This window comes from Passer domesticus, chromosome 14, assembly GCF_036417665.1.
Source record: "Passer domesticus isolate bPasDom1 chromosome 14, bPasDom1.hap1, whole genome shotgun sequence".
Lineage (NCBI taxonomy): Eukaryota > Metazoa > Chordata > Aves > Passeriformes > Passeridae > Passer > Passer domesticus.
In genome coordinates, this window is record NC_087487.1 from 1,995,864 (window position 1) to 2,022,397 (window position 26,534).

The 26,534-nt window shown below is 58.0% G+C and overlaps 4 protein-coding genes across 7 annotated transcripts; 3 read left to right on the forward strand and 1 right to left on the reverse strand.

The window, feature by feature from the left end:
• Positions 1-545: 545 nt before the first annotated feature.
• On the forward strand, positions 546-3,525 carry FAM219B (family with sequence similarity 219 member B). Of its 3 annotated transcripts, none has more exons than XM_064389549.1 (6): positions 546-666; positions 2,064-2,166; positions 2,420-2,504; positions 2,820-2,897; positions 3,166-3,214; positions 3,367-3,525. In XM_064389549.1, exons 1-6 carry the CDS (start codon positions 571-573, stop codon positions 3,523-3,525), a joined length of 570 nt encoding a protein of 189 aa, XP_064245619.1. In that variant the 5' UTR covers positions 546-570. The 3 variants fall into 3 exon arrangements, with proteins under 3 accessions (XP_064245619.1, XP_064245620.1, XP_064245621.1); XM_064389550.1 differs by having other exon boundaries at positions 3,370-3,525; XM_064389551.1 differs by lacking the exon at positions 3,367-3,525 and having other exon boundaries at positions 2,820-2,888; positions 3,161-3,275.
• On the reverse strand, positions 1,301-7,648 carry MPI (mannose phosphate isomerase). The gene is made up of 9 exons (XM_064389536.1): positions 7,587-7,648; positions 7,056-7,183; positions 6,591-6,791; positions 6,370-6,511; positions 5,776-5,958; positions 5,507-5,680; positions 5,199-5,407; positions 1,863-4,840; positions 1,301-1,668 (listed from the first exon to the last, which is right to left on the reverse strand). Exons 1-8 carry the CDS (start codon positions 7,600-7,602, stop codon positions 4,622-4,624), a joined length of 1,272 nt encoding a protein of 423 aa, XP_064245606.1. The 5' UTR covers positions 7,603-7,648; the 3' UTR covers positions 1,301-1,668; positions 1,863-4,621.
• Positions 7,649-7,700: 52 nt separating this feature from the next.
• SCAMP2 (secretory carrier membrane protein 2) lies at positions 7,701-21,274 on the forward strand. The gene is made up of 9 exons (XM_064389541.1): positions 7,701-7,859; positions 12,552-12,632; positions 13,803-13,892; positions 14,876-14,993; positions 15,625-15,753; positions 16,175-16,334; positions 16,836-16,937; positions 18,814-18,931; positions 19,918-21,274. The coding sequence occupies exons 1-9, from the start codon at positions 7,803-7,805 to the stop codon at positions 20,062-20,064; spliced, it is 1,002 nt and encodes a 333-aa protein (XP_064245611.1). The 5' UTR covers positions 7,701-7,802; the 3' UTR covers positions 20,065-21,274.
• Positions 21,275-21,408: 134 nt separating this feature from the next.
• Positions 21,409-25,449, forward strand: ULK3 (unc-51 like kinase 3). 2 transcript variants are annotated; one of them, XR_010347626.1, is made up of 16 exons: positions 21,409-21,605; positions 21,851-21,991; positions 22,170-22,290; positions 22,382-22,486; positions 22,565-22,708; positions 22,798-22,880; positions 22,952-23,107; positions 23,181-23,286; positions 23,401-23,441; positions 23,531-23,633; positions 23,792-23,856; positions 23,950-24,051; positions 24,135-24,175; positions 24,257-24,304; positions 24,379-24,433; positions 24,577-24,659. XR_010347626.1 is itself a non-coding variant. In XM_064389052.1 (16 exons), the coding sequence occupies exons 1-16, from the start codon at positions 21,504-21,506 to the stop codon at positions 24,591-24,593; spliced, it is 1,407 nt and encodes a 468-aa protein (XP_064245122.1). In that variant the 5' UTR covers positions 21,409-21,503; the 3' UTR covers positions 24,594-25,449. The 2 variants fall into 2 exon arrangements, 1 of the variants encoding a protein (XP_064245122.1); XM_064389052.1 differs by having other exon boundaries at positions 23,973-24,051; positions 24,577-25,449.
• Positions 25,450-26,534: the final 1,085 nt, after the last annotated feature.

Consider the following 26,534-nt stretch of genomic DNA (forward strand, 5'->3'; position numbering starts at 1 on the left):
CCTCTGGCCCAGGCAACGGTTTGGGGAAGAAAATAAACCAACAGAAGTGGGTGGGGGAGGAGAAGGGAACTATTAATTCTGTTATTTTCCTCCTAGAAAAGTGGAATTTTCCAGGAAAAGAAGAATTTATTTCTGCATGGTGGCCTCAGGGCTTGAGCTGTGCAGGGCAGGGAGCCCTGCTGTTGTATCCCATCCCCATCCCCATCCCATCCCATCCTGCTGTTTGGTCCATGGTCCTGTCTCCAGTCCCTCTGTCCCGTCCTGGTGCCCCGTTCCGCGGTGCCGTGCTGTCCCGTCCCGTGGATCCCGTCCCATGGATCCCGTCCCGTCCCATGGATCCCATCCCATCCCGCTCTCCTATCCCATCCCATGGATCCCGTCCCATGGATCCCATCCCGTCCTGTCCCATGGATCCCGTCCCATCCCATGGATCCCATCCCGTCCCGCTGTCCGGTCCCACCCCGCATGCGCGGCAGAGGGGCGCGCCCTTTCCCCGCCTCCCATTGGCTGAGCGCCGCCAGCCCCGCGCTGCCATTGGCGGGCGCGCCATGGGGCGGGGCCGGGGCGGCCATGGCGACGGGCGGCGGCGGAGCCGGGCCGGGGCCCGCTCCCGCTCCCGGGGCCGCTCCCGCTGCCAGCGGAGCCGGCGGCCGGCGGGGCCCGGGGGTACGTGCGGGGTGCTGGGGCTGCGGGGCTAGGAGCTCAGCGTGGGGTGTGTGCGTGGGGCTGTGGGGCTGTGTGGGGTATCTGCATTGTGGGTATAGGGCTGTGTGGGATATGTGCATGGGGCTGTGTGGGGTATCCGCTGGGAGGTATAGGGCTCTATGGGGCGTGTGCATGGGGCTGGGGGGCTGTATAGGATATTTGCATGGGGATATGGGGCTCTGTGGGATATCTGCCTGAGGCTATGGGGCTGAGGAGAGCGTGGGGCAGTGTGGGGTACATGAACAGGGGGCATAGGGCTGGGGTGTGTGCGTGGGTTGTGTGCACAGGGGTTTGGGGCTGGGGTATGTGCATGGGGCAGTGTGGGGTGTGTGCACAGGGGTTATGGGGCTGGGAGTGTCTGTAGGGCAGTGTGGGGTGTGTGCACAGGGGTTATGGGGCTGGGGTGTGTCCATGGGGCAGTGTGGGGTGTGTGCACAGGGGTTATGGGGCTGGGAGTGTCTGTAGGGCAGTGTGGGGTGTGTGCACAGGGGTTATGGGGCTGGGGTGTGTCCATGGGGCAGTGTGGGGTGTGTGTGGGGCAGTATAGGAGCAATACAGTGGCACAGTTCACCTTTCAGAGCTGCAGACACAGAGGCACAGTACTGTACACAGTGTATAAATATAAATATAAATATATCTGTACACACACAGAGGTGTATCAGCACAGCATATGCTGCCTGGGAAGGGGTATGGCACACCACAGGGATCTGGGGGGACACTGCCTGCCTGGTTATTCCCCCTATAAAGCTCTGTCCTGCTAATTCCAGCTTAAGACACTGAGGCTAATCCTGGCTGTGCTCTCCAATCACCATCCCCAGTCCTCTGCCGTGTTCCTTTAATTCCACATCTCTCCTATGCCAACTCTCTCTGATTTTCCCTCTATTTTCTTCATTACTTCTTGTGTTTGTGGAGGTTCCCCTGCCTCCCCTTGCCCTTGGGAGCACTGGTTCTCCTTGACAATAACTGGATAAAGAAGAAGCTTGGAAGGCTCAAACCCCAAATTAAAATATACAATCCTTACATTTGTGCTTGATTAACCTCTCAGGAAATCTCCCCCACCACCTTTTCCCAAGGATGGGAAAAGCCAGGCTTGCACAGGAACTGGTGGGGACTACCTGTGCTTTTAATTAGCATCACCATTCCCAAATAATCCTCACCTGCTAACAGATCTGCTTATTCCTTTTCCTCTCCCTCCTCCTGGGCTGGGGAGAAGGAGCTGTTCCCGGGGACAGATTTCCCTGGGGAAAGATTTCCCTGCTGACCTTCAGCTCCCGGGAAGGATCGGATGCTCTGAGGTGACTCTGCTTTTCTTCATCCCCCTGCAGAGGTGATAAATGCTTCCTCCATTCTTTTTTCAGCTGATTTGGGCTGAAAAGAAGAGGCTGAGCAAAGGGACAGATGTGGTGGAGAAGAGAGGTCCATACATCATGAGCAAACCTCCCTCCATTCAGGCCAAGTTGAGTAAGTGAGGCTAGGTGGACTCTGCTGGGATTTTGGGTGTCATTTCCACCTCTCTCCCAGAGCTGGGGTTACCAAAACCCCTTTATTCCTTGGTGGGATGAAACCTTTATAAAACCCCATTGAAAGCCCATAGAGATGCCTTTGGGAAAGCACTGCACTGCCCCCACACTCACTGCACCACCCCTTCCCCAAAGGAAGGAGATCTTTGGGAGCACTTGGGGATTTTTCTCTCTGTCCCTGTGCTTGGTTGCAGAGAGGCAGCGGGAGCTGGCAAAGGCAGCGCTGCGAAGGCAGGGGCTGCTGGGGGCACCCACTGCCCTGAAACCAACTCCTAAAAGGTCTGATCCCCTCCTCCTGTTTTCAACATGTCTTTGTCACTTTTCTCGGGGAGACTGGGACGCTCAGAAGATTAAAAATAAGAGTTTGGGACCTTATTCTGCTGGCTCTGTTGGGCCAGGAACACCCAGTATAATAAAATATACTGCTTTTCTCTTTATTTTGGGGTTAATTTGGTGGTATGCATTTATTTGGGTATCCTGGGGTTTAGCTGGGTGGGAAGGAGTGGGATTCCTGCCCTGGCTCCTCAGCCTGGCAGCTCCAGGGATGTGTTTGCACATGAGACATCTGTGTGTGTGTGCTGTGTTTTCTGGCAGGTCTGTGAAGTTCAACAAGGGCTACACAGCGCTCAGCCAGACAGCTGATGAAAACCTGGTCTCCCTTGACTCAGACAGGTGAATAGCCCAGGGTTTTGGGTAAATATCCCACGATTTTGAGGGTGGGGGTGCTCCCAGATGGCTTTTTGGGGGTTGTGATCTTCCTTGTCACTTGTAGAGCATTCCTGATGGCACTGGGCACCTCAGGGCAGCAAAACGCTCCTGTTGGGCCAGATTTCAGATACCCCTTTGGGTTGCACTGCCAGCTAATTTTCCCCCCAAATTCCCCTTATCTGCATCCTAAAAACCCCATTTCCTGGCCAGCTCTGTTTCTTTTTCCCCTCAGTGACGGGGAGCCAGGATCCAGGTGTTCCTCGGGATACTCCTCCGCTGAGGCAAGTGCAGGGCTTTAACTCTGACACTGTGGGGGCCCCAGGGGCTCCCTCGTCCCCCTGACCCCTCGAGGCTCTGGCTGGGGGCTGGAAGCACCACCCCAGGGGGTGTGGGTGTGTGTCCATCCCGCAGAGCTCTGCTCTGTCCCTGGCAGCAGGTGACCCAGGACCTGAGCCGGCAGCTGCTGCAGGACGGGTACCACCTCGACGAGGTCCCCGATGATGAAGACCTGGATCTCATCCCCCCAAAACCTGCTGCCTCCTCTTCTTGCCCCTGTTGTTTCGGAGAAAACCTCTCCTGTGTGATCCAGTAGCTGCACAAGAACAGGTGAAAATCCAGCACTTTCTTTGTCCCGTGGGATGGCTGGTGCATGTCCGGGTCCCACGCCAGGACGGTGACACAAGGACTCAACGATGCTGCTCGTGGCAGAGACCAAGTGACTCCAAAAGACTTCTCCTTACACTCAGCAATATCAGGGGGAGGTGGCACAGTGACAATTTGGTGGCCTGCATGGGACCTGGCACTTGGCTGGGGTGGGAAGGGAGGACAGGCAGGGCCTGGCACCTCCACAGGGGTATAAAGGGAAGGATTTGGGAGTTTCTGGGGTTGGAGCTAATGGCTTATTCCCATTCTCCTCAACGCTGCTTTGATGCAGGCGAGGCACAGCCCAGGCCCCCCATCCCAGCTCTGCACAGGGCTTGGATCTGGGGGGCTGGAGAGCCTCCCTGCTGCAAACCATAAACGCTGCCTTAAACCATGGTCCTGCTCTGTGACATAGAGGACAATCAGCTTCTTACACAGAAACCTTATTTAAATATTTCATGTCAAGAGACATGAACTGGGGGGGTGGGGGGCATGTTTGTTTGGTTTTGTATTTTACTTGTAAAAGGGAGCACTCAATAAACTGGATCTCCTTACTCAGAAGGGGTGCTGGTGCTGTGAGGGGGACTCCTTGGTTCCCTCATCACATTTTACTCCTTTCCTGTGCCTGAGGAGCAAGGGGGTGGGTCACAGCCAGTGCTGGGGGGATGCTGGAGCTGCTCCCAGCCTCTCTGTCCCTGCCCTCCACCACACTGCCCTTCACCAGGGACAAAGTCACCTCTTTATTCACAGCAGCAGAGGCTCTCCCGCTCCATCATCCCCCAGGCAGCCCCCTTTTACAGCCAGGGAAGGGGGACACTGGCTGCCATCAGCCAGGCTTGGGAAGAGCCCACCAGGAGCAGCAGAGAGCAGCCTGTGGTCTGCACCACATCCAAGGAGTCGATCCATGGACCTGCTCTTTCTATACACCATTGCTGGTTTGGGGATTTCATAGCTGGAGGGAGAACTTTCAAGCGAGAAGACTTTGCCCACACCAGTTTCTATCTACTCAAACATGGAGTGTTGTGGAGGAGGTGTCCCAGGCCTGCTCAGAGGAGGCAGCAGGCTCGGAAGAGCAGCATCCCCTCGGGTGAGGACAGGTGCAGGGAGATGCTCTCGTTGGCCGAGACGAAGAGCACGGAGCCTCGGCGCAGGGACATCTCGGAGGCCGCGGCCGTGGAGGTGCCCACGGCTGTCCCTTGGATCACCAGCAAGATGCTGGCAGAGTCCATGGCAGAGATGAGGTACAGCTTGATGGAGGCAGGGATCTGCCAAGGGAAACGTCGCTGTGCTGGAGTCTCCCTCAGCTTCCCTCCTCTCTGGAGGGCTGGAGGGGGTTGTCCCTGTTCCCACCCCTTGGCTGTGCCTGCAGCAGCCCAAGGCCAGGGACCTCGGCTTGGCTGAGGACACCCAAGACCTCTTCCTGGTTCTCCCTCTAGCCAGAGCTGCTGGAGAAGGTGAACAAGCTCCAGGCAGAGGGAGCAGGGGAGGGACAAAGAGACCAGCACCCATTTTGCCCAAGCATCCCTCCCTCCTTGCCAGGACACTGATCACAAAGGTGAGCGAGCTCCAGCCAGCGCTGGGGTGTCCCACCCGTGTCCCCAGCACAGAGCTGTCACCTCTCACCTCTATCCTCATGATGGTGAAGTCTGGCACGGGTGGGTCGTAGAGGTAGACGTGGGGGTCGAGCTGGCTCTGTGCTGCCGGGAGGATCTTGGAGCTGCTGGGTGCTGGTGTGTAGTTGAGCATCTCACACAAGGTGAGCACGTCGATGAACTTGGGGGTGAGCCCGGCACGCACCGTGTTGTCCGAGCATGCCATGATCTCCACGCAGTCTGCGGGGACGGGGCAGTGCCATCAGCCCACGCCAGCCCCTCCTCTGTCCCCACGGCCCTGCAGGGGCCCCCTGTGCTAGGACAGCCCCCTGCTCTCACCTCCGTGCAGGTAGGCGTGGGGCTCGTTGGCTCCCAGGAACATGGCCTCGCCTGGCTCCAGCCTCACCAGGTTCAGGAAATAAATGGTGAAGCAGCCGATGTCCCCTGGGTACTGGGAGTGCAGGCGCAGCAGCAGCTCCCCGTTGCTCCCCGACGTGTCCTTCCCTTCCACCGCTGCGCAGGAGCACACACACAGCGTGGGGAAGGGGCTGGGCCTCCCCCTAAACACAGCCCCCGAGCCCGTGTGGGGTGTCACAGCCAGCACCCACCTTCCTGGGAGATCCTCTTCACCAGCATGTTCAGCTGGTCCACAAAGAACTTCTTCTCGCTCTTCATGAGGCGGGTGAAGCAGACGCGGAGCGCGGCCGAGACCCCGCGGGGGTCGTCGCTGCCGCTGCGCTCCAGCTGCTCTGCTGCCACCTCCCCGATCAGCGCCCGAAGCTCGGGGACATCTGCGGGGCCACCCCGCTCACAGCCAGCCCCCCGGCAGGAGCAGCACCCCCATGCCAGGAGAGCAGAGTCACCATCCCCACAGCACTGCCCTCACCCTGAACTCCATCCCAAGGGACCACAGCCCCCATCCCCATCCCAAACTCCACCCCAAGGGATCACAGCCCCCATCCGCACCCCAAATCCTAACCCAAGGGAGCATGGCCACCATCCCCACTCCAAACTCCATCCCAAGGGACCACAGCCCCCACTCACATCCTAAACCCTAACCCAAGGCAGCATGGCCACCATCCCCACCCCAAAGCCCACCCCAAGGGAACATGGCCACCATCCCCACCCCAAAGCCCACCCCAAGGGAGTACGGCCACTGTCCCCACTCCAGGGTCTGACCGTGTGCCCTCCTCCATCCTTACTCTGGAGGAAGGAGACAATCTCCTCCACGGGCCGGAAGCCACACATGCCCTCGAAGGGGGTGAGGGCGATGGCCATCTCGGGCTTGTGGTTGGCATCGGGATAGTGCTCAGGGAACTGGGCGTGGAGCTTCTCCGCCAGCTCCTGCGGGAGGGAGAAGGAGCTGCTGACCTCCCCAGGGACACGGGGCCTGCCTGGGCTGCCCAGGCCGGGCTCTCCCTACCTTGTTGGGGTGCGCCTGGACGGACAGGGCGGTGTTGACCGAGAGCACCTTGAACAGGAAGGGCAGGTGTCCCTGGAAGGCGTCCTTCACCTTGGCCCCCAGGCAGGCGGGGTTGTCGGCGATCCACTGGCCCAGGGTCTTTTGGGGGATGCGGTTATCCCGGATGAGGGCGTCGCCCCGGGGGTGTGTGCCCATCCACAGCTGCGGGACACCGACACACGGCTGGCACCCCGAGCCGAGCCGGGCTTTCCCAGAGGCTGCCTGGCCCCGGAGGTGATCCCGGCAGCTCCCTCGGGGGCTGAGTCATGCCGGGCTTCCCTCCAAGCCAGGCACCCCCCCGGGGACAGCTGAGGATCAGCATCCCGTCCTGGCAGGACACGGGATGGTGGGAGCCACAGCGCAGGGTGGGACGGACACACGGATGGACACACGGACGGGACAGAAGGGACACAGAGACACACTCACCTCGGCGTAGGGCTGGTCAGGCTGGATCTGGACCAGGGGGTCACCACTGGCCACCAGCTTGGCCACCTCGCTCTCCAGGCCCACCTTCCCCCAGGAATAGTTCTGCACGGCGCAGGAGAGGGGGAACACTGCGGGAGGCAAGGCAGCTGTTAGCGGGGGACACGAAGAACCCCAAAAACCCAGAGAGCCCCCGGAGCAGGGTGACAGCGCGCCAGCGAGGGAGAGCACCACGGCCCGGGGAGGGGACACTGTCTGCGGGGAATTTTTCAACCATCACACGGCGACCGGGGGGTGCTCGGGCTGGGGGCACGAGTGGCGGGGTCCCCGGCCCGTCGCCCGGGGGGTCCGGGTGGGGGGTCCCGGTGGGGGGGGTCCCGGCGGGGGGGTCCCGCGGTGGTTCCCGGTGGGTGGTTCCCAGTGGGGGGTCCCGGTGGGGGGGTCCCGGTGGGTGGTTCCCAGTGGGGGGTCACCGGCGGGGGTCCCGGCGCAGAGCCCATGCCCAGGGCGGGCGGTGGGCCCGTCCCCGCTCACCCCGGATCTCCGCCATGGCTCGGACCTGCCCCCCCCACCTCCCCACCCCCCGCCGGCTATAAGCGCCGCCGTGACGTCACGAGGCCACGCCCACCGGGTTAACCCCGCGCGAGCTGTGCGCGCCGCCGTGACGTCACGCGGCTCCCGGTCACGCGGGTGCCCCCGGAAGCGCCAGCAGCGGCGGCGGCGGGAGCGGAGCAGGAGCGGACCGCGCCCATGTCGGGCTTCGACACCAACCCGTTCGCCGACCCGGTGGACATCAACCCCTTCCAGGTGGGCGCGGGCCGCGGGCCGCCTCCCCCCGGCGCGGCGCGGCCCGGCCGGGCCCCGGCGCCCCGCACGCCGGGACGTGGCGCTGAGTGAAGCGCCGCCGGCCAATGGCGGAGCCGCTCCTCCGCGCCTCGGCCAATCAGAGGCAGGGGGCGGGACCGGGGGCGTGAGGCGGCCGCGACCCCCGGCGCTGAGGGAGCCGAGCCCGGGGGTCCCGCTGCCCGTCCCGCTCAGTCCCGTCCCGCTCAGTCCCGTCCCGTCCCTCCTCTGCATCCCCTTCCCGAGCCCCCCGCGGCCCCCAGCCCCTGCCGCAGCTCCCCCCCGAGCGCTGCGGCCCCGCAGCGGGCTGCTCCTCACCTCGGCGGGGCTCTCCCGCCCCGCTGGGAGTGCCCGCCCTGAGGGCTCACTCCAGGCAATCCATCGCGGAGCCCTCCCGGCCGGGCTGCGCGCTGGGCTGCCTGACCGCTGCGTCTCCCTGCGTTTGTTTTTAAGGCGCTTCGGCGCCTAAAAGTGAGTTCCCGCTGAGGGTTTCGTGGCTCGGAGCAGAGGAATGCTGTTAAGGTCACTGAGGGCTTGGTGTGTGTTCGCTGGGTTTCTCCTCTCCGGGATTAACCTCTGGCAGTCGGGGTCATGCAGGGAGCTGGCCTGGCCCAGCCTCTGCAGTGCTGTGACAGGGTCTGGCCTTTGGCTCCCCTTGCAGCTCAGCCTCCCCTCCGCTGCCTGCCTGCCGTGGGAGCCACGGGAAGGAGTGTTCTCCTGACCTTGGATTGCGGGGCTGAGCCAAACAGGAGTTGTTTGTTGATGAAGCTGAGTCTTTTGAGGAATCAGAGTGAAAAAAGTCCTTCTCTTCTTAGTCACTTTCATTTTGTCACGGTCTTGTGACTTGGGAATTGGAAGAGTTGGGACAATCGTGTTGCTCTGATGTTATATGTGGAATATATTGCTGTTCATAGACATGGGATTTGTTGCCTTGGCTTTGAGGAAGTAAATATTCCTAGAATCACCGAGTGGTTTGGGTTAGAAGGGAAGTTAAAGCTCATCCAGTCCCAGCCTCTGCCATGGGCAGGGACACTTCCACTGTCCCAGGCTGCTCCAAGCCCCATCCAGCCTGGTCTGGGGCACTGCCAGGGATCCAGGGGCAGCCACAGCTGCTCTGGGCACCCTGTGCCAGGGCCTGCCCACGCTCACAGGGAAGAATCTCATAATATCCAATCTTATCTCTGTCAGTTTGAAGCCATTCTCTGTTGTCCTGTCACTTTGGGCCCTTATAAAAAGTCCATCTCCATCTTTCTTGTCAGCTCCCTTCAGCTGCTTTGTGCACATTAAAGCTGTCCTGGTATCTGGCAGAACAGGGCCGTGCTCAATCTTTATTCACTGTTCAAACAAAAAATGTTTGAAGGTGATTTCCAGGCAGTAACTCCCCTGTCAGGCTCACTTAACAAGGATCAACACATGTGCCACCATGGATTCCCCTGTGACAGCTCTTTGCAGCTCATCTGATCCTTGTGGGAGGTTCTGTACCCTCCTCTCGGGGCTGCAAGTTTTTGTCTTACCTTTTATTTTTTTTCTTCAAGAAAATTTCCCAGTCCCCAGCAGCTGGTTGAGAGGAATTTTTGGCTGCTGCTTCCTGGAGCCTCGTTGGTCGGGTTTGGAATGGAATCCCAGCCTGTGGGACAGCCTGTTCCTGCCGGGGGCTGGATGCAGGTGTTGGCTCTGTGCTGGGGTGACAGTGTCCCAGTGACACCCCTGCCATGCTCTGGAGCAGCAGAAGCCTCCTCTCCTCCCAGCCCGTGGATCTCTCCTGCCACAGCTCCAGGGTTGTCCCTCCTTGCTGGAGCTCCCAGTTCAGTGCTTCATCCTCCTCAAATCCTGATGTGACCAGGGTTTCTGCCTTTTCAGGAGACTTTGTTCATGATGTTCTTTCAGCTTTGTGCAAAATAAGCTGCTTTGGTCCCGTTAGAAATATCTCTGGCTGCTCTGTTACTTATTGTAACCAGTTAATGAGAGATGATTAACTTCCTTCCTTTATCTAGTAACCTGCTGGAAGTGGCAGCTGCCCCCAAAACCTTGATTCCAGCTTCAGACAGAGCTGGAAACTTCCATCCTTTCCAGAGATATCAATAATGAAATCCTCAAGATTTCTCTCAGTGTATCTTCCAGGCAGTGGCAGCACCCTCAGTCTGCAGGACTGGTTATATCTGGGGCAATACTGTGATAATATGACAACTGTGTTAAGTTCCAGGTGATTCTAGGTTGAGCTCTTTTTCCTTGATCTCATCTAGAGAGGCCTCTCATTTTGTTTCTTTAATCTGTAGGAACAGAAAGAAAAGAAAATACAGAATTCCTTGCACAAACCTGTTGTATCCAAACCTTTCCACAGCGTGACAGCAACTTCATATTTGCATTAAAGCTGCATTTGAAATCACTTTTAATGTTCCTGGCAGTGCAGCTTGGTCCAGATGTGCAGTTGTTCCGTGCTGGGGGCATCTGGAGCCGTGAAAAACAGCATCACACATCCCTGGCACTTGAGGAAGTGTGGTTGGGAGGGCAGCAAATGGGATCTGCTCATGGCACCCTGCAGGTCGGGCCAGTTATTGATCTGTGAGCACGAGCTTTGTGGCTGGACACCCTTGTGGTGGCTCCAAGAGGTTCTGAATTAAACCCCTGTCTCCTGATCCTTTCTAAGGCTTGTTTCGAGAGGGTCAGCTGCCTTTTGCTGCCAGGCTGGCAGAAAATAGCTGTAAAACATGAAGTTTGTGGGCAGCTCCTCGCTGATCTCTGCATTCCTGGTGCTCGCTCATCCCTCCCTGCTGCTCCAGGCTCACAGAAGCTGCTGCCCGTGCATCACCCTCTGCTTTCCTTCCTGCCCTCCCCAGGCATGTGTCCAAACACTTCAGCTTTGTTGCAAATTCCCTGCTCTTTGGGTTCCTATTTTAGACAGGCTTGCACAATAGCAGGCAAGTCCAGCCCAGCTGCTGGGCCTTGGCCTTGCAGCCTAATTAAGTGGGTTTTTTTTAAAGCTGGGCAGTCAGGTGAGAGCTTGTCTACCTTGGGAATCAAACTGAAGCCATGGTGCTGCACTCCCTGCCCTTGGAGAGCCTCCAGCTTTCTTTTGGGTGAAGATGAGCCAAGGGAAGTAAAACGTGTGTTTTACGGTGGTACTGTAGCAGTTTTCCTTATTCCCAGCCTGCCCATCCATGCTCTCCAGAGGCTTATGCAGCTTTCACTTTCCACTTCCCACACGTTGAAGGGAGTTTCTCTTCCTTGTGCAGTTGTTTTCTGCTGGACTTTAGTCCAGCTGGGGCTGGTGTGCTCCGGACTAAAGGGTTTGTGCTGATGGGCAGCGCTGTCCTGCCTGAGGGGAAGTGTAAACTTGTGCTGACAGCCCTTATCTCTGCACAGCTGAAGCTTCCAGAGGAGTCAGGAGTGAAATAAAAGCACTTTTTATCTCCAGCATGGCAGTCCTGCTGCTTCTCCCCACTTTTTTCAGCCCTTCCTCACCGAGGAGTTGAACTTCCCTGAACGCGCCGTGCCTCAGCCCGGGGTGATTCACAAACGAGTGAGACCTGTTTGTGGGGAGTGCCTGCCGTGCAGGAGCTGTGCAGTTACTCATTAACTGCTCCCTGTGGATCCTGCTCAGCAGAAGGCTGCGCTAGAGCCCCGGGAATGGCTCCAGAGGGATTTTCCTCCTTGCCTCAGCTCCGTCAGCCCCGCGCGCCCCGGGGCGGCCTCGGTTCCTTCTCACCCCATGCAGCACCAGATTAGAAGGGCTGCTCTGGACACACGAGGTGCTGAGGGAAAGAGGAAAAGCCACTTTTTAATTTTCTGACCCACGCCCAGCTCTTGGGTTGGCAGGCCAGGAGGGTTTCCGAGTTCAAAAAGAGCCTTGTTTTTGGGATAACTGGGGAGAGGAGTGCTCCAGAGGGCAGCACCTGGCTGCCCAAGAGGAATCTCTGCGTGCAGAGGAGTAGGTGGAAAAAAGGAGATAAAAACAGCTGCGTAAAAACCCTGCAGGTGAGGGGAGAGAGGTGTTCTGAGGTGCAGAGAGCCTGTTTTTAAACATCAGAGGATGTTTGAAAGACGAGTGGGAGGTGCTGTGAGTGGAAGTGAGAGCTGTTATGCCAGCAGCATTAAAACCTCCTAAAATAATTGGTGTCACACCTCCAGCTCAATTTTCCTGAGTGTTTCACTTATCCTGAGCAGTCTTTGGCATTTTAGCTTGCCAGCATCTCTCAGCCAGGATCAGCTGTATCTAGAACCTCATTTTGCTTTGTGAGGCCCAGCAACATCCTGACCATGGGTGGATGAATCCGAATCCCTGGAAATTTGGAATAACTCGCTGTAGGTGAGCAGAAGTAGCATGCACAAAGTATTCCTGTGCCAAAAAGCACGTTGTGGTGGTTGTTCAGACATCCCTCTTGGCTGAACAGGTGATTATTCCTGCTGACAAGTCTTGCCTTGCTGGTAGTCATCTCCTTGGATATTTAAATTCCATGCCAGCCAGGGCCATCTCCCTGTGGCAAGGATGTGTTTCACCCCCTGAAATTCCCAACTAACAAGCAGATGGTAAGCAGGCAGCATGGATAACATGGACCTGCTGTTCTTTAAGGCCTTTTCCAAATGAAACAGTTCAGTGCTATCAGTGGTGATGCCCCACATCCGGTGCTGATTTCTCCTTGTGCTCTCTCCCTGCAGGACCCCTCGGTGACACAGCTCACAAACACCAGCCAAAGTGGCTTGGATGAATTCAACCCCTTTTCTGAGAGCTCCCAGCGGGTACGTGCCACGTGTCCTTGTGCTTTGTGTACCTGGTGGTGCTTTTAGTAGTGTAGAAGGTCCCTTGATAGGTGCAGCTTAAAGAAAGAGGAGTTCACAGCTGATTTCCCCATGGATGTGGCTCGTGGCATGCAGGAGAGGGAAATTGCTCCTGCACTGGAGCAGTAATGAGCTCCCAGCTGGAGCTCTCCACTGGCATGGAACAGCTCCTCTCCAGCTGGCTGCTGGCTCGCAGGGAAGCCCCACAAGTGTGAAGGGGAGGATGGTTTGTGGCAGGGCACAGCAGCATTTATTTGCTCCCTGGGTGTCGGAACCCAGAGCATCTCTCTGGATGCCCTGGATGTCTCAAAGTCCTGGCAGGGGCTCGGAGACCCTGGCAAGAAGCCAAAGACACCTGGAAATTCGACCTTAATTCATAGAGCAAATTGCCAACCTTATATAAAGAATTACAGGCCACAAAAGTTTAAGTAGCACAGTAGTAGGAATCACAGGGTGAAGGAAAAAAATTTTAGAGCACTGTACAGGGGGGGTTTGTATGTTGTACAGGGGGGTTTGAAATTCTGTACATGGGGGTCAGGGGTTCTAAGATGGAGGGATTTGGGCGTGCCCTGTCCTTCTTCTCTCTTCTCCTTGGCATCCAAGTTCAGGATGATGTTGGCATGTGTGGATTGGTTCATAGGGAAAGTGCACTTGCCAACAAGGGTGAAAAGTATTGGAAATTGAAGGTAAATATCTTATACATAGTTTTCACTATAAAAGAGACAAGCGCCCCGTGGGCGGGAGAGAGTGCCCTTGGCTGTCTTGCTGATCAGACCTCGGCTGGACAGACAGAAAAACTTTGTAGATAAGGAACAATAAACTCAACTGAAGACCAAAAGCAAGAGTCCAGACTCCTTCTTCAAGAGCACGGCCTGCCCAGAACCACCTTTTCCCGTGCTGGGGCAGAGACAAGTGACAGCCGACCCCGGCACCTGGCTGGGAGCTGAGCCGAGCTGCCCTGGCCCTGCCACTGAGGGATGGCTGGCAGAGCCTCATCCTTATTCCCTGGCTGCTGCCGTGAGCCAGGTGGGAGAAGGAGGGCAGGAAGGCAAGGTTTGTGCTTTAACCAATTCACCAAGAGCCCGTTGTGTTTCCCCTGCTGTTTTTCCCTGCTGGCCCGTGTCTCTGCAGACGAATGCAGCGCGGACGACGCCGGCAGCGCCGCCCTCGGGCCACTCACAGCCAGCTGTGCTGCAGACATCCGTGGAGCCCACGCCACAGGTACAGCCCCTCTCCGCTGCCCCCCAGCCTCCTCGAGCTCCCAGGGCCTCTGGGAGCACAGCATTCCCTGGGCTGGCGAGTGGGAAGCTGCAGGTGGTCTTTTCAACTTGCATTTCCAAGGCAGGAGTTTTTGTGGGGGATACACACGTACAGTCCTTCTTACATCTCTTTCCCTGTCCCTCTGGTGGCAGAGCTTGCTTTGCCTTGTGTCCTGTTGGCTCTGGAAATCCTGGAATGAATCCTGCTAATGCTTTTAGCTTAGTTCTGGTGTCTGGTCAGACACACTCAGTGCCGGGAGAAAAAATGCAAGTACCTGGCTGCCAGCATCACCTCATCCTAAGGACTGGGAGAAAGAATGAGTTCTCAGAATACAAAACAAGTAGAAGAGATCCTTAAGAGGCATAGTAGGCAGCTGGGAAGGGAATTGTCCTGGTGAGCCCAGGAGCCCTGCTTACCACTCTGTAGTGATGAGCTCAGAGCAGGGAGGTGAAGTATGAGGTAGAAGAAGCTGTAGAAAAGCTCCTCCTGCCAGCCCTAACTTCCTGTAGGATAACTTGATTTTGTCCTGCAGTGGCAGAATCAAGATGTCTGAGGCTGAGCTTTCATGTCACCCTGTGCCCAAGATATCTGAGGCTGAGCTTTCATGTCACCCTGTGCCAAAGATGTCTGAGGCTGAGCTTTCATGTCACCCTGTGCCAAAGATGTCTGAGGCTGAGCTTTCATGTCACCCTGTACCCAAGATATCTGAGGCTGAGCTTTCATGTCACCCTGTACCCAAGATATCTGAGGCTGAGCTTTCATGTCACCCTGTGCCCAAGATGTCTGAGGCTGAGCTTTCATGTCACCCTGTACCCAAGATGTCTGAGGCTGAGCTTTCATGTCACCCTGTGTCCTGCTTCCTTCCCAGCCTGGCACTCGGTGGTGCCACCACAGCCCAGCCCAGGGCAGGGCTGACCTCTGTGATGTCTCTGTCCTCTCCCCAGGCCGTGGCTGCAGCAGCACAGGCAGGGCTGCTCCAGCAGCAGGCAGAGCTAGAGAGGAAGGCAGCTGAGCTGGAGAAGAAGGAAAGGGAACTGCAGAGCCACGCAGCCAGCCTCGACCGTGAGTACTGACTCCTGCCCAGGGCAGCCTGGATCCCTTGGTTTGCCAGGATTTCAGAAAAACTCCCTGTGGCAGCTCTTCTGGGACAGTGCCTGGCATCCCACATCTTCCAAGACGGCAAGGCAGCTCAGAGGTGGGGTGCTGGAGGCCAGCTTTGGTGGGTGCCTGCCCTCAAGCAGCTGCATTTCACCACCAAAAGCTCTCAAGCTGTGCCTGTGTCAGAGCTGGTGAGCGACACTGCCACGCTGGGGCTTCTCACTGAGAGCAGCAAAACTCTTCTTCTCAGCCTCAACACTCTCTTAACTACAGGAACCCAATATTTTCCCCCCTAATCTTGGTCTGAAGTGGCTGAATCTGTGTGATGGTGGCTGTGATGGCCCTTTGGCCAGTGCAGGGGGATTCTGCCTTCCTCCAGGGAAACCCCCTGCACATGGCTGCTGTGCCAGCAGTTTATCCTATTCCTGCTGTGCTGCCTGCTCAGATGTAGGAACTGCCCAACCCCTGGGCTCTGCCAAGGTTTAATGCATGAATTAAACAAGAGCTGAATGGCTGCTTGGGAATTCTGGGGTGGGAATCAGTCTTTGAATGAGAGAAGAGCAAGTGAAGAGCTGCTCCTTCCTCCCTCCCACAGCGAGGCAGAACAACTGGCCTCCTCTCCCCAAGAGGTGTCCCATCAAGCCGTGCTTCTACCAGGATTTCTCTGCAGACATCCCAGCTGACTACCAGCGGATATGCAAGATGCTCTATTACTTGTGGATGTGTAAGTAATGGCTTCACCTGCAGTCAGAATTCTTTTGGAAGAGGTTCTGTGTGAAAAGCTGAGCTCTGTCACGCTGTAAATGCTGTTGGTGTTGTCTGCAAGGCTAAAATCACATTTCCCTCCTTTCTTATGAAGGTAAATGTGAAGGACCCCGAGTTTATGCTTTGGGAATAGCTCAGTCATGACAAAATTTAATTGTTTAATGGAGGCTTGAACAACTATTTAAGATCTGGCCGTGAGCAGCAGGATCAGACAAACTTAGGTCAAGCTCTGTTTCCCTTCCAAGGGAGGCAGGGAAATTAGATGGCCCAAAGTCACCTTCATTTCTGCAGCTCTCCTGTGTTCAGTGAGACATTAGGGATGCTTTGGAGTTTCCAAGAGCTTGCTGATGTTGTTTTTCTCTCTCTCCCACCCCAAACAGTGCATTCCATCACCCTGCTCCTAAACCTGCTCGCTTGCCTGGCGTGGTTCACAGTGGATGGCAGCAGAGGAGTGGACTTTGGTCTCTCCATTCTGTGGTTAATTTTATTCACCCCTTGTGCCTTTCTCTGTTGGTACCGACCAATTTACAAGGCTTTCAGGCAAGTACTGGGTTTGTTTTTTCTGTAACAAGGATGTATCTCTTAGTGGGAGGAGCTTTGGGTTTATCTGTTCCCATCGTGTTTTGCCCGCAGGATTTTTCCAGCTCTTTGCATCATTAGATAAACCCAAACCACTATGTTACTAAACATATTAGATCTGTCTGATAGAACTTAATTATGGTGATCCTTTTTCATCCTGAAATCCAAGCCTGGGCAGACAGAGGACACTTCTAATTCATTTTTTATCCACTTTATTAATTCCTAAGACGCTGTTTGGTACATTGATGTTGAGCACACTGTGTTCATTAAGGGAGCTGCCTTCACCCCATCTTGCACTGGGCAGAGCACTGCATCTGCACTGGGCACATTTGGGTGCCCAAATTCCTCCCCTCAGCAGCTCTTCCCTGGAGAAAGGAGCTCACTGAAGCTGTTGCTCTCCTCTCAGAGCAGGGACTCAGTGCAGGGATCACAGGTTTCACTCCTGTTGCCATCTCCCTGCAGGTCTGACAGCTCCTTCAGCTTCTTCGTCTTCTTTTTCGTCTTCTTCTGCCAAATAGCAATCTACATCATCCAGGCTGTTGGAATTCCTGGCTGGGGAGACAGGTAAGCTTGGCTTCGCTGCCTGCCATGTCACACATCTCTTTTCTCACCAGGGCTGTGACTGGCAGGAGCTTTGGGGCCTGCTTCTGACAGCTGCCTGTTCTTTCTGCTGTGGTTCGCCTCTCTCAGCTCATGCACAGCCTTGGCAGGTCCCAGCTGCCTCCCTCCTCTGCTCTTCCCATCCTAATCCCCGTCTGTGAAGGAGTATGAGAAGGGGAGTATGTGAATTACTGGATATTGGGCAGGAATCCTTCCCTCACAGGGTGCCCAGAGCAGCTGGGGCTGCCCCTGTTTCCCTGGCAGTGCCCAAGGCCAGGCTGGACAGGGGTTGGAGCAGCCTGGGACAGTGGGAGTTGTCCCTGCCCATGGCAGGGGAGTGGAATGTGATGAGTTTTGAGGCCCCTTCCAACCCAAACTGTTCTGTGATTCTGTGAGAACTCTTCTGTGCCTCTTCTGCTGCCTTCTCCCTCTCTCAGTACAGATCATATTTGCTCCTCTGGTGTGAGCCAGATCTGCCTTGTTCAAACTGGAGCCTTCCCTGACAGCAGTGTGGGGCTGAGGGATCTCTGACCTGAAATCTGAGTACTGCTCAGCCTGATACTGCTGCTGCCACCCCAGCTCTGTCCCCAAACTCCTCCTGAATGTTTCTGGAGCGTGTGGTTGGTGGGCTGAGATAAGCAGGGAGGCTTTTAGGTGACATTGTCCAGAAGGGTGAGCCTGTGCTTCTGGAGCGGGTCCAGCAGCCTCGTGTCAGCAGCTGTGCCCTGCAGGGAGAGCACATCCTTTGCTGCCCGGCTGCAGCTCGGTTCTGGAGGCAGGGAGAGCAGGCAAGGTCAGCAGCCATGGTGCCTGCCCGCGGGCAGCCTGCAGGCGGGAGCCGCTGTCTATTCCTGCCCTCCCCTGCAGAGGGGCCCGGGGCAGCGCTGCCCCGGCTCCCCCTGCCGAGTCACGGGGATGGGGAGGGGCTTTGGTCCGGCCTGGAGAGGCTGCCTGCAGCTCTGTGCTCGTTTCCTGCCGCCAGACAGCGCGGGTATTTTTGGCTGCGGTGCGTGTGTGCCTTTCTGCTTCCCTGTGCCACGGTGCCACACGTGGGATGGGACCCGTCCTTCCTGCTGGCACACGGCGTGCTTGGTGGAGCACTTGGAAAGGTTCCTCTCTCCAGCACTCAGGAAGTGTTCTGAGTCAGGTGTCTTGGTATTTTCAGCCATAGCCGAGTGCTGGTAACTGTGAATTCTCCCTGCCCCTTCCCTTCAACAACTCCCAGTATCTGGGACTTAGAATGGTGGAATCACAGAATGCTTTGGGTTGGAAGGGACCTTAAGGCTCGTCTCATCCATGGGCAGGGACACCTTCTACGATCTCAGGTAGCTCCAATCTCCATCCAGCCTGGCCTGGGACACTTCCAGGGATGGAGCAGCCACTGCTGCTCTGGGCAGCCTGTGCCAGGGTTTCACCACCTCCATCCCTTCCTGTCTCTTCCTCCCACATCCCTGTCAGGGTGACGCTCAGGTCCAGGCTCCAGACCTGCCAGCTGATCTCTTCCAATTCAGCTGTTCCAGCCTATCTTTACCCCACTTGGCTGAATTTTGAGAAGGTGCCCATGGAAGTCACCGTTGGCACCAAGAGTATTGATTTTGCTACCTGAGGGGAGGGCACAGGGCTGGAGTGTGGGTGGGATGAGCACAATCCTCCTCTAAAAATGCTAATGGAAACCATCCCCAAACCAAGGGCCTGGATGAGCTCCAGGCTCCCGTTTCCACATTTGCTTGGTTTTGTGGTGCCCTGTGACCTTCCCTGAAGCACGTGTGTGCTCCCCCCGTGCTCCAGCTGTGCTGGAGTGCTGTCCATGCTCAGCCCCTCTCCTCTCGTGTCCTGGCAGCGGCTGGATCGCGGCGCTGTCGGAGGTGCACGGGAACGTGGCCGTGGTGGTGATCATGATGGTGGTGGCAGCCTTCTTCACGCTCTGCGCCGTCCTCTCCCTCTTCCTCCTCAAGCAGGTGAGTGGCTCGGGGCCAGCAGAGCTCAGGCTGCCCCCAGGGGTCCTGGGTTTGGTGCCACCTGGGAATGACGATGGGATGGGGGCGCTGGTGGGTCAAGAGGTTTTGATTAAAGTAATTTTGCTTGTGCTTCCTGCAGCGATGCCAAATTTCTTGGACACTCTTGAAGTGGGAAGTAGGCTCCCTTTGGAGTCATAGAATCGTGAAATGATTTGGCAAGGGACCTTAGAGCTCATTTTACCTCCTGCCAAGGGCAGGGACACTTTCCCCTATCCTGGAGTGCTCCAGGCCCTGTCCAGCCTGGCCTGGAACATTTCCAGGGATCCTGGGGCAGCCACAGCTTCTCTGGGCACCCTGTGCCAGGGCCTCCCCACATGCCAGAGAAGGATTTTTTCCTGATACCCCATCTAACCCTGCCCTCTGGCAGTTTAAAGCCACTGCCCCTTGTCCTGCCCAGAGCTGACAGAGCAGCCATGGCTCTGTTCAGCATCCAGGGATTTGCAGTCACTGCTCCCACAGCATTTGGGGCTTTTCAAAGCCTGGTGGGATCCCATTGAGTGCCTTGGTTTTTAAACCCAACCCTCCTCCTGCCTGCCAACAGCAGGGCTGGATTTCTGCAGGAGCAGCAGAAATGGAGCTTGGGGGAAGGCGAGGACAGGCTGGACTGATCCTCTTTCTGTTGGTACTTCCTTCTGCTCTCCTGCCTTTATCTTGAAGGAAATACCTGATGCTGTTGGCACCTTCAGGTCCTGCCCTCCAGTGAATACTGGGTTAACCCTGAGCCATCACAGAATTTTGGGTCTGAAACCAGCAATTTTGCTGAGAGCTCCACATTTTCCAGCAAATGAAGCTCTCCTGAAACCTGCTGTGGAGCCGCTGGCTGCAGCCATGCTCTGCAGCTGTGCAGGGAGCTGCTTGGCCCAGGACAGGCTGGGTGTGTGCAGCAGTCCCACGGGCTCATTTCCTTCCCTCCCCTCTGTCCCCAGGTGCATTCCCTGTACCGGCGCACAGGAGCCAGCTTCCAGAGGGCCCAGGAGGAGTTTTCCCAAGGCATCCTCACCAACAGGAGCTTCCAGAACGCGGCGGCGGGGGCAGCCTCCTCGGCTGCACACAGTGCTTTCCGCGGCAACTAGCCCTGCCCAGGAAACCCAGCCCTCTCCTTCTCCCAGGAAACCCAGCCCTTCTTCCCGGGCTGCCTCCCTCTCGCTTCCTCTGCCCTCATCTCCCCAACCTTCTTTTTTGTTGTTTTTTTTCCTGAAAATGCACTTTTTTTGGGGGTACCATGTGAGCTCTGTGATGCCGACACTCCTGATGAGAAGAGGTTTTTTTTTGGCTTCAGCTGAGCTACGGTTTGGATGATTTGTTTTCCCTGTCTTGTTTTAGGGTGTGGGGAGATGGGGGAAGACATTCTCTGAGGCAAATATTCCTCTTTCCAGGACCTTCCAGGTGTTTGTCTCTTCCTCCCCTCACTCTGTCTGTAGCAGGAAGATGAGGGGAAGCAGGTTTTTGATTTTACTCTCTCTTCTCTTGGCCTTTGCTATGAAGAATTTGATTATCTGCTGTTTTGGGAGGGTTTTGTAACGTGCATGTAGTTGATGTCGTTAATTTTAAGAACAGAAACTGTACTTTTGGTTTATTACACTCACACAATGCTGTATTTTGACCTCATAACTGCTGGGCTTCCTGCGAGCCACGAAGGAGAATCTGGGAGCAGGGGGGATGTATTTTCCCTGGTCCCCCCAGGGCACATCCCTTGCTCCCAGGAGGATCCTGCAGGTGCCAGCCCCAGGCACGGAGAGGGGGAGAAGGGCTCAGTGGAGGCTGAGACTTCTCAGTCACTTGAGACCAGGAGAGGGAGGGGAAAAGGGGTTTTGGTTTGGCTCCCAGCTCCAGCTTGGGGCAGCTGAGGATGCCGGGTCACACAGTGCCTGTGACGCCCTTCTCCAGCTAACCCTGAATGAGCCTTTCTCCAGGGAAGGCTCCTCCCTGCCTTCCTCCTGCCGAGCTGAGTTTTTTTTAGCTGGGAAGGAGCTGTTTCCATGTGTGTTCAGCTGCATCCCAGGATGGGGTGTCCCTTGGGACGCGGGTGGGGGCAGGTTCCCACCAATCCCTCAGCCCCGTGTTTGGGTGTCAGGGGGTTTGGTGCAGATTTGGCTTTGTGGTGCCCCTTTGCCGGGCTGGGCTTGTGTCAGCCCCCATCCTGTGCCGGTGAGGGGCGCCGGGATACAGAAATCGGTATTTTTACATCATTTTCCTCCTGTATTAATGGAATTTTTTTTTCCCCGCGTCTGATCTTTTAATGTTTAAAAAATTATTAATAAAAAATTGTTCATGTGGTCCAGACACGGTGCGCGTGCCGGCGGGGGGCGTGGCCATCTGGGGGGCGGGGCCTGGCGAGGTGATTGGCGGGTTGGGGGCGTGGCTTGCTTCGATGAGAAACACATGTGGGCGTGGTTATGGCTGCTGGGGGGCGTGGCCACGCCCGGTGTGGGCGTGGCCCGGGCCGCGGCGCGCCGGGAAGGCGGAAGCGGCTCCCGGGCCCCGAGCGCCGGGACCGGGGCTCCGCAGGGGCATGGCCGGGCCCGGCTGGGCCCCGCCGCGCCTCGACGAGTTCATCCTCACCGAGCCCCTCGGCTCGGGCACCTACGCCACCGTCTACAAGGCCTACAGGAAGGTAGGGCCGAGCCCGCCGCGGGGGTCGCCTTTTTGCTCCCCAATTTGCCCCCCCCACTCGCGTGGGACCCCCGTTTCCCGTCCTGCGCATGGGGTACCACCCCCGTTTTCCCGTGCTCCGCATGGGATACCACCCCCTAGCCCTCCCCTGGCACCTGCCGCCCCCTTGCAGGGGTTCCTTCCCTTCCCTCCCACCCGCGGTGGGTGTTTGGGTGGGGGCTCCAGCGTTGTCCCCCTCCTGGGCAGAGGGACACGCGTGAGGTGGTGGCCATCAAGTGTGTCAACAAGAGGAGCCTGAACCGGGCGTCGGTGGAGAACCTGCTGACAGAGATCGAGATCCTCAAGACCATCCGCCACCCCAACATTGTGGAGCTCAAGGACTTCCAGGTGGGCTGGGGGCTTCCCGGGGGGCCTCTGAGCCAGAGCTGCTCTGGCTTGGATCCATCCCTGCTCCCCACGGGTGTATCCGTGGGGCTTGGTGCCAGCAACTGGGCAAACTGGTCCAGGTGAGCCTGTGTGGGTGGCACTGGCTGGGGTGGCACGGCGGGGTCTCGTTGCCTCGCAGTGGGACAGTGACCACATCTACCTGATCATGGAGTTCTGCGCCGGGGGGGACCTCTCCCGCTTCATCCGCACGCGCCGCATGCTCCCCGAGAAGGTGGCACGCCTCTTCCTGCAGCAGCTCGGTGAGGACACCCCACCCTGGCTCTGGGGGGACCCTTCCCCGGGGTTTTGGGGTGCAGGGCTGTGCTGTCACGTGCCCATCCACCCGCCCAGCCTGCGCCCTGAAGTTCCTCCACGACCGCAACATCTCCCACCTGGACCTGAAGCCACAGAACATCCTCCTGAGCGCCCCGGAGAACCCCCAGCTGAAGCTGGCAGGTCAGGGCCGCCCCCGGCAGGGGCTGGCAGGGGGCAGATCCCTTCTCCCCGTGCCCCCACGAGCTCTGTGCCCGGCAGATTTCGGCTTTGCTCAGTACATGTCACCGTGGGACGAGAAGCACGTGCTGCGCGGCTCCCCGCTCTACATGGCCCCCGAGATGGTGTGTCGGCAGCACTACGACGCCCGCGCGGACCTCTGGTCGGTGGGGGTCATCCTTTACGGTGGGTTTGCCTTTTATTGCCCTGGGGGGCTCTGCTCAGGGCTGGTTTCCCCCTCTCCATCCCCCCCACTGCTCCTTTCCACCCTGCAGAAGCGCTTTTTGGGAAGCCGCCCTTCGCTTCCCGCTCCTTCGCCGAGCTGGAGGAGAAGATCCGCAGCGACCGGGCTGTGGAGGTAACGTGGGGTGGGGTGGAGCTCTGGGGGGTCTCACAGCGCTCAGAGGGCTCAGCCCCTTCCCTCCCCAGCTTCCCAGCCGGCCCCAGCTCTCTCAGGAATGCCGGGATCTCCTGGGACAGCTGCTGGAGAGGGACCCTCGGAAGCGCATCTCCTTCGAGTGCTTCTTTGCTCACCCCTTCGTGGACATGGAGCACGTCCCCGGCCCCGAGAGCCTGGGCAAGGCGGTGAGCGGGGCTGGGGGCTGCTGCCCGGCTACGGGGGCGTTCCGAGCCCTGAGACCCCCCCTGTGTCCCCCAGACCGAGCTGGTGGTGCAGGCGGTGAGGAAGGATCAGGAGGGAGACGCCGCTGCCGCCTTCTCCCTCTACCGCAAGGCCCTGGAGTATTTTGTGCCAGCACTGCACTGTGAGTCCCCCCGGGGGTTGTGGGGGGCCTGGGTGTATTTCTGGGGGGGCAGCACCCCGGGGGAGGTCGGTTTTTAGCCCACCCAGCCCCGTGTTTGGTTATTCTCCCCCTTAGATGAGAGCGACGTGCGGCGCAAAGAAGCCATCCGGGCCAGGGTGAGCCAAAACCCCTGGGAGGGTGGGAGCAGCACCCCCATGCTCTGCACCCCGTGTCGGGGGTCTCCTCACCCCCAAAATGTGCACAGGTGAGGCAGTACATCTCCCGAGCAGAGGAGCTGAAGGTGTTGGTCACCTCCAGCAACAAGAACCTCCTGGAGAAAGGAAACCCGGCCAGAGAGCTCCTTAAAGGTAGTGCGCGATTTTTGCCCATCTCGCGGTGTCAGAGCTGGCAGAGGGGCCGTGGCGGGGTTTTGGGCTGAAGGGGGAAGGTTTTGGGCTGAAGGGGGAAGGTTTTGGGCTGAAGGGGGAAGGTTTTGGGCAATCCCCATAGCCGTGTCCCCTTGCAGAGATGGCCAAGGACAAACCCCGGCTCTGCGCGGCGCTGGAAGTGGCTTCAGCTGCCATCGCCAAGGTGAGGGGTGGCCTTGGGGGTCCCCTCACTCCTCGAGGGAAGGGGAAGGTGCAGACCTGGTGAGGAGGGGGTGCTGGACCCCCCCAGGCACAGCCAGCCCCCGGGGCCCTTTGCAGGAGGAGGAAGGGAGGGATGACAGTGACGCCCTGGAGCTGTACCAGCAGAGCCTGGGGGAGCTGCTGCTGCTCCTGGCCGGTGAGTTGGGGCTGAGGCCGGGCTTTTGGGGCAAGGATGGGTCCTGCTCCCATCCCTCATGCCGTGGCACGTTTCCCCTGCAGCGGAGCCGGCGGGGCGGCGGCGGGAGCTGCTCCATGCAGAGGTGAGTGCCAGCCCTGGGACACCCAGCTGTCCCCGCTGACCTGGCCCCTGAGGGACTGTGTCCTCTCTCTCTCCCCACCAGATCCAGACCCTGATGGCCCGAGCCGAGTACCTGAAGGATCAGATCAAGGTAGGACGACTGGGGGGGCTCTGGAGCGTGCTGGGGGAGGATGAAGGCTGGAAAAGGCCCCTCTCCCTTGGCAGATGCGGGAGGCACAGTCCATGGGCAAGGAGGCGCTGGCAGAGTCTGTCCGGAGCGGTGAGTCACCTTGGGACTGGGGAATATTCCCCCAGCCTGAGGCTGATCCCAGCCCCAGCCAGCCCCACCTCCCCTCCCCGGGAGCCCTGCCGGGGGTGGCAGTGGCAGGGACAGCCCGGTGAGTGCTGTGTGCCCCGGCACAGCCTGTACCCTGCAGTGACTCCGGGAGCTGCCCCGCGGGACGCTGCTCGCTGCCCTGCCAGGAGACACCGGCGCCGAGGCGAGGCTTGGGCTCCCGTCCCCCCCTCCGGGGTGACACCTGGGGGGTCACCCTGGGGCTCCAGCCCCGGGGGGCTCGGCAGGGCCATCTGCCCCTCTCCCAGGCGCTGGCTCATTTCCCTGCCAGCCCTGCCTCGACCGTCTGCTGCCGCAGCCTCCCGTGCCACGGCGGGCGGGTTATTCCACTCTAATTCCCTCCGCTGGCTCCACGGCGAGGGTATTTTTATCCTGGCACTGGGCTCTGGCAGGACATCCCCCCTGCTTTTTCGGCTGGGTGGTTCTTCCACCTCCCAAATTCTGGGGGAGCCCACACGGCCCACACATCCAGCCGGGAGCTGAGGGTGGGCAGGGATGCTCCGCTGTGCCTTCCTCGCCCAGCATCTACCTCTGCACCCACTGCTGCTCGTCCAGCCTCCATCCAGCAGCCACTGCACTGGCCCAGCCCGGCCATTCCTGCCTGCCTCTCACTGCTGGAGCCTGGGAATGAGGCTTTTCCTCCCTGGACCTGGAGCCTGGCAGGTACTGGCTGCCTCATCAGTGTCACGACCATGAGCAGCGCTCAGCAGGGCACGAGCAGCAGTCAGCCACCTTCAGGGAGACACTCTCAGCATCCTGCCTGCCCTGCTCCACTCCTCAGGGCCCTGGCACCCCAACATCCGAATCATGTTCCCAGGAGTCGTTGTTGCGGGGTGCCGATGTTGCCTGTCCTGCACAACAAGGTACTTGTCTCAAAATCTACTGTATCTCAAGGGAATGTAATTTATTGTCTTTAATAAACTTCAATTTTGATTTCTCCACCTCCTCTGTGCTCAGGTTTGTGATTTAAGCCTCAGAGGGGTCCCTAGGCAGGCCCAGGACCCAGAGGCTGCCTGGGGTCCTGGAGCCATCAAGGTGGGCTGGGGACCCTGGTCCTGTTCCCCCGGGAGCAGAGCTGGGGTGTCCCCTCCCCTTCTCCAGCAGTGCTCCCTTCCTGTGCTCCCCAGGGACATGAGGCAGCCAAAGCAAGGTTTGACCTTGTTTTCACTTCCCATCTTTTTATTTTTTTGTGTGTGTGGAAAACACGGAGCAGAACAACATGAGCCGTTACGTAAAATCCTCTTTTCTCCAATAGATTTTTGTGGCGGGTGAGGAAGGGCCGGGCTGGGCCATGAGGGAAGGCAGAAGGGCTGCAGTGAACCACAGGAGGATTTTTGGGGTGTCCCACAGATATCCTGAGCCATGCCCCCTTCCCAAGACAGCCTCCCCCCACATCCCACCCTGTGCCGGCTGCTCCAAACCAGCGCGGAGCTTCCCGGGCAGATGCACCAAGGCACTTCTAGATCTTTTTACTCTTTTTCATTATTATTATTCAGAGCAGAGATTATATCCCGAGGCTTTAAAGTGCTTTCCCAGCCCGTGGTGGGCGCGGGGCTGGCTGTGGCAGCGGATAATCGCAGCCGCCTCACGCTCGGCCGCCAGCACTCCCAGCCCAGCCCTCGGAGCAGCACAGGGCTCTGGATGCTCCCCTGGGCTGCTGGAGTCGGGCTGGGTGTCAGTGGCACCTGCACCGGGGGTTTGGCTGCCCAGATGTCACCCAGGGAAGGTGCAGAGGTGTGTCTGAGCAGTGATGGTGCGCCGGTTACTTCGCTCTCATCGGGATTTTCTCAGGGCCCTCTAGAATTCATCAAGGTTACTAAGAAATAGTGTGCTAAAATGAGAAAGAAGAAAAGGAACTGAATTCCAAGACCACAAGGAAGAGGTAACAGAGAGCTGTGAGCCACCTGGAATGTGACCAATAACATATTCTGAGAAGTGCATGCAGAACACGTGGACAAACAAAGCAATAAAAAATGTGTGATCAGTGTGTACAGCAGAGTTCAAATGTATAAATAAATACATAATA

Excerpts from the sequence above, each read along its gene's own strand:
- FAM219B (XM_064389549.1), top strand. The coding sequence starts at position 571 with ATGGCGACGGGCGGCGGCGGAGCCGGGCCGGGGCCCGCTCCCGCTCCC. Across the intron at positions 2,505-2,819 it reads CTGAAACCAACTCCTAAAAG|GTCTGTGAAGTTCAACAAGG; the intron begins GTCTGATCCCCT and ends GTTTTCTGGCAG. Across the intron at positions 2,898-3,165 it reads GTCTCCCTTGACTCAGACAG|TGACGGGGAGCCAGGATCCA; the intron begins GTGAATAGCCCA and ends TTTTCCCCTCAG.
- MPI (XM_064389536.1), bottom strand. Across the intron at positions 5,959-6,369 it reads GATTGTCTCCTTCCTCCAGA|ATGTCCCCGAGCTTCGGGCG; the intron begins GTAAGGATGGAG and ends GTGGCCCCGCAG. Across the intron at positions 5,408-5,506 it reads CCACGCCTACCTGCACGGAG|ACTGCGTGGAGATCATGGCA; the intron begins GTGAGAGCAGGG and ends CCGTCCCCGCAG.
- SCAMP2 (XM_064389541.1), top strand. The coding sequence starts at position 7,803 with ATGTCGGGCTTCGACACCAACCCGTTCGCCGACCCGGTGGACATCAAC. Across the intron at positions 12,633-13,802 it reads TTTCTGAGAGCTCCCAGCGG|ACGAATGCAGCGCGGACGAC; the intron begins GTACGTGCCACG and ends GTGTCTCTGCAG. Across the intron at positions 15,754-16,174 it reads GCTCTATTACTTGTGGATGT|TGCATTCCATCACCCTGCTC; the intron begins GTAAGTAATGGC and ends CACCCCAAACAG.
- ULK3 (XM_064389052.1), top strand. The coding sequence starts at position 21,504 with ATGGCCGGGCCCGGCTGGGCCCCGCCGCGCCTCGACGAGTTCATCCTC. Across the intron at positions 22,881-22,951 it reads GCAGCGACCGGGCTGTGGAG|CTTCCCAGCCGGCCCCAGCT; the intron begins GTAACGTGGGGT and ends TTCCCTCCCCAG. Across the intron at positions 23,287-23,400 it reads TTTTGTGCCAGCACTGCACT|ATGAGAGCGACGTGCGGCGC; the intron begins GTGAGTCCCCCC and ends TCTCCCCCTTAG.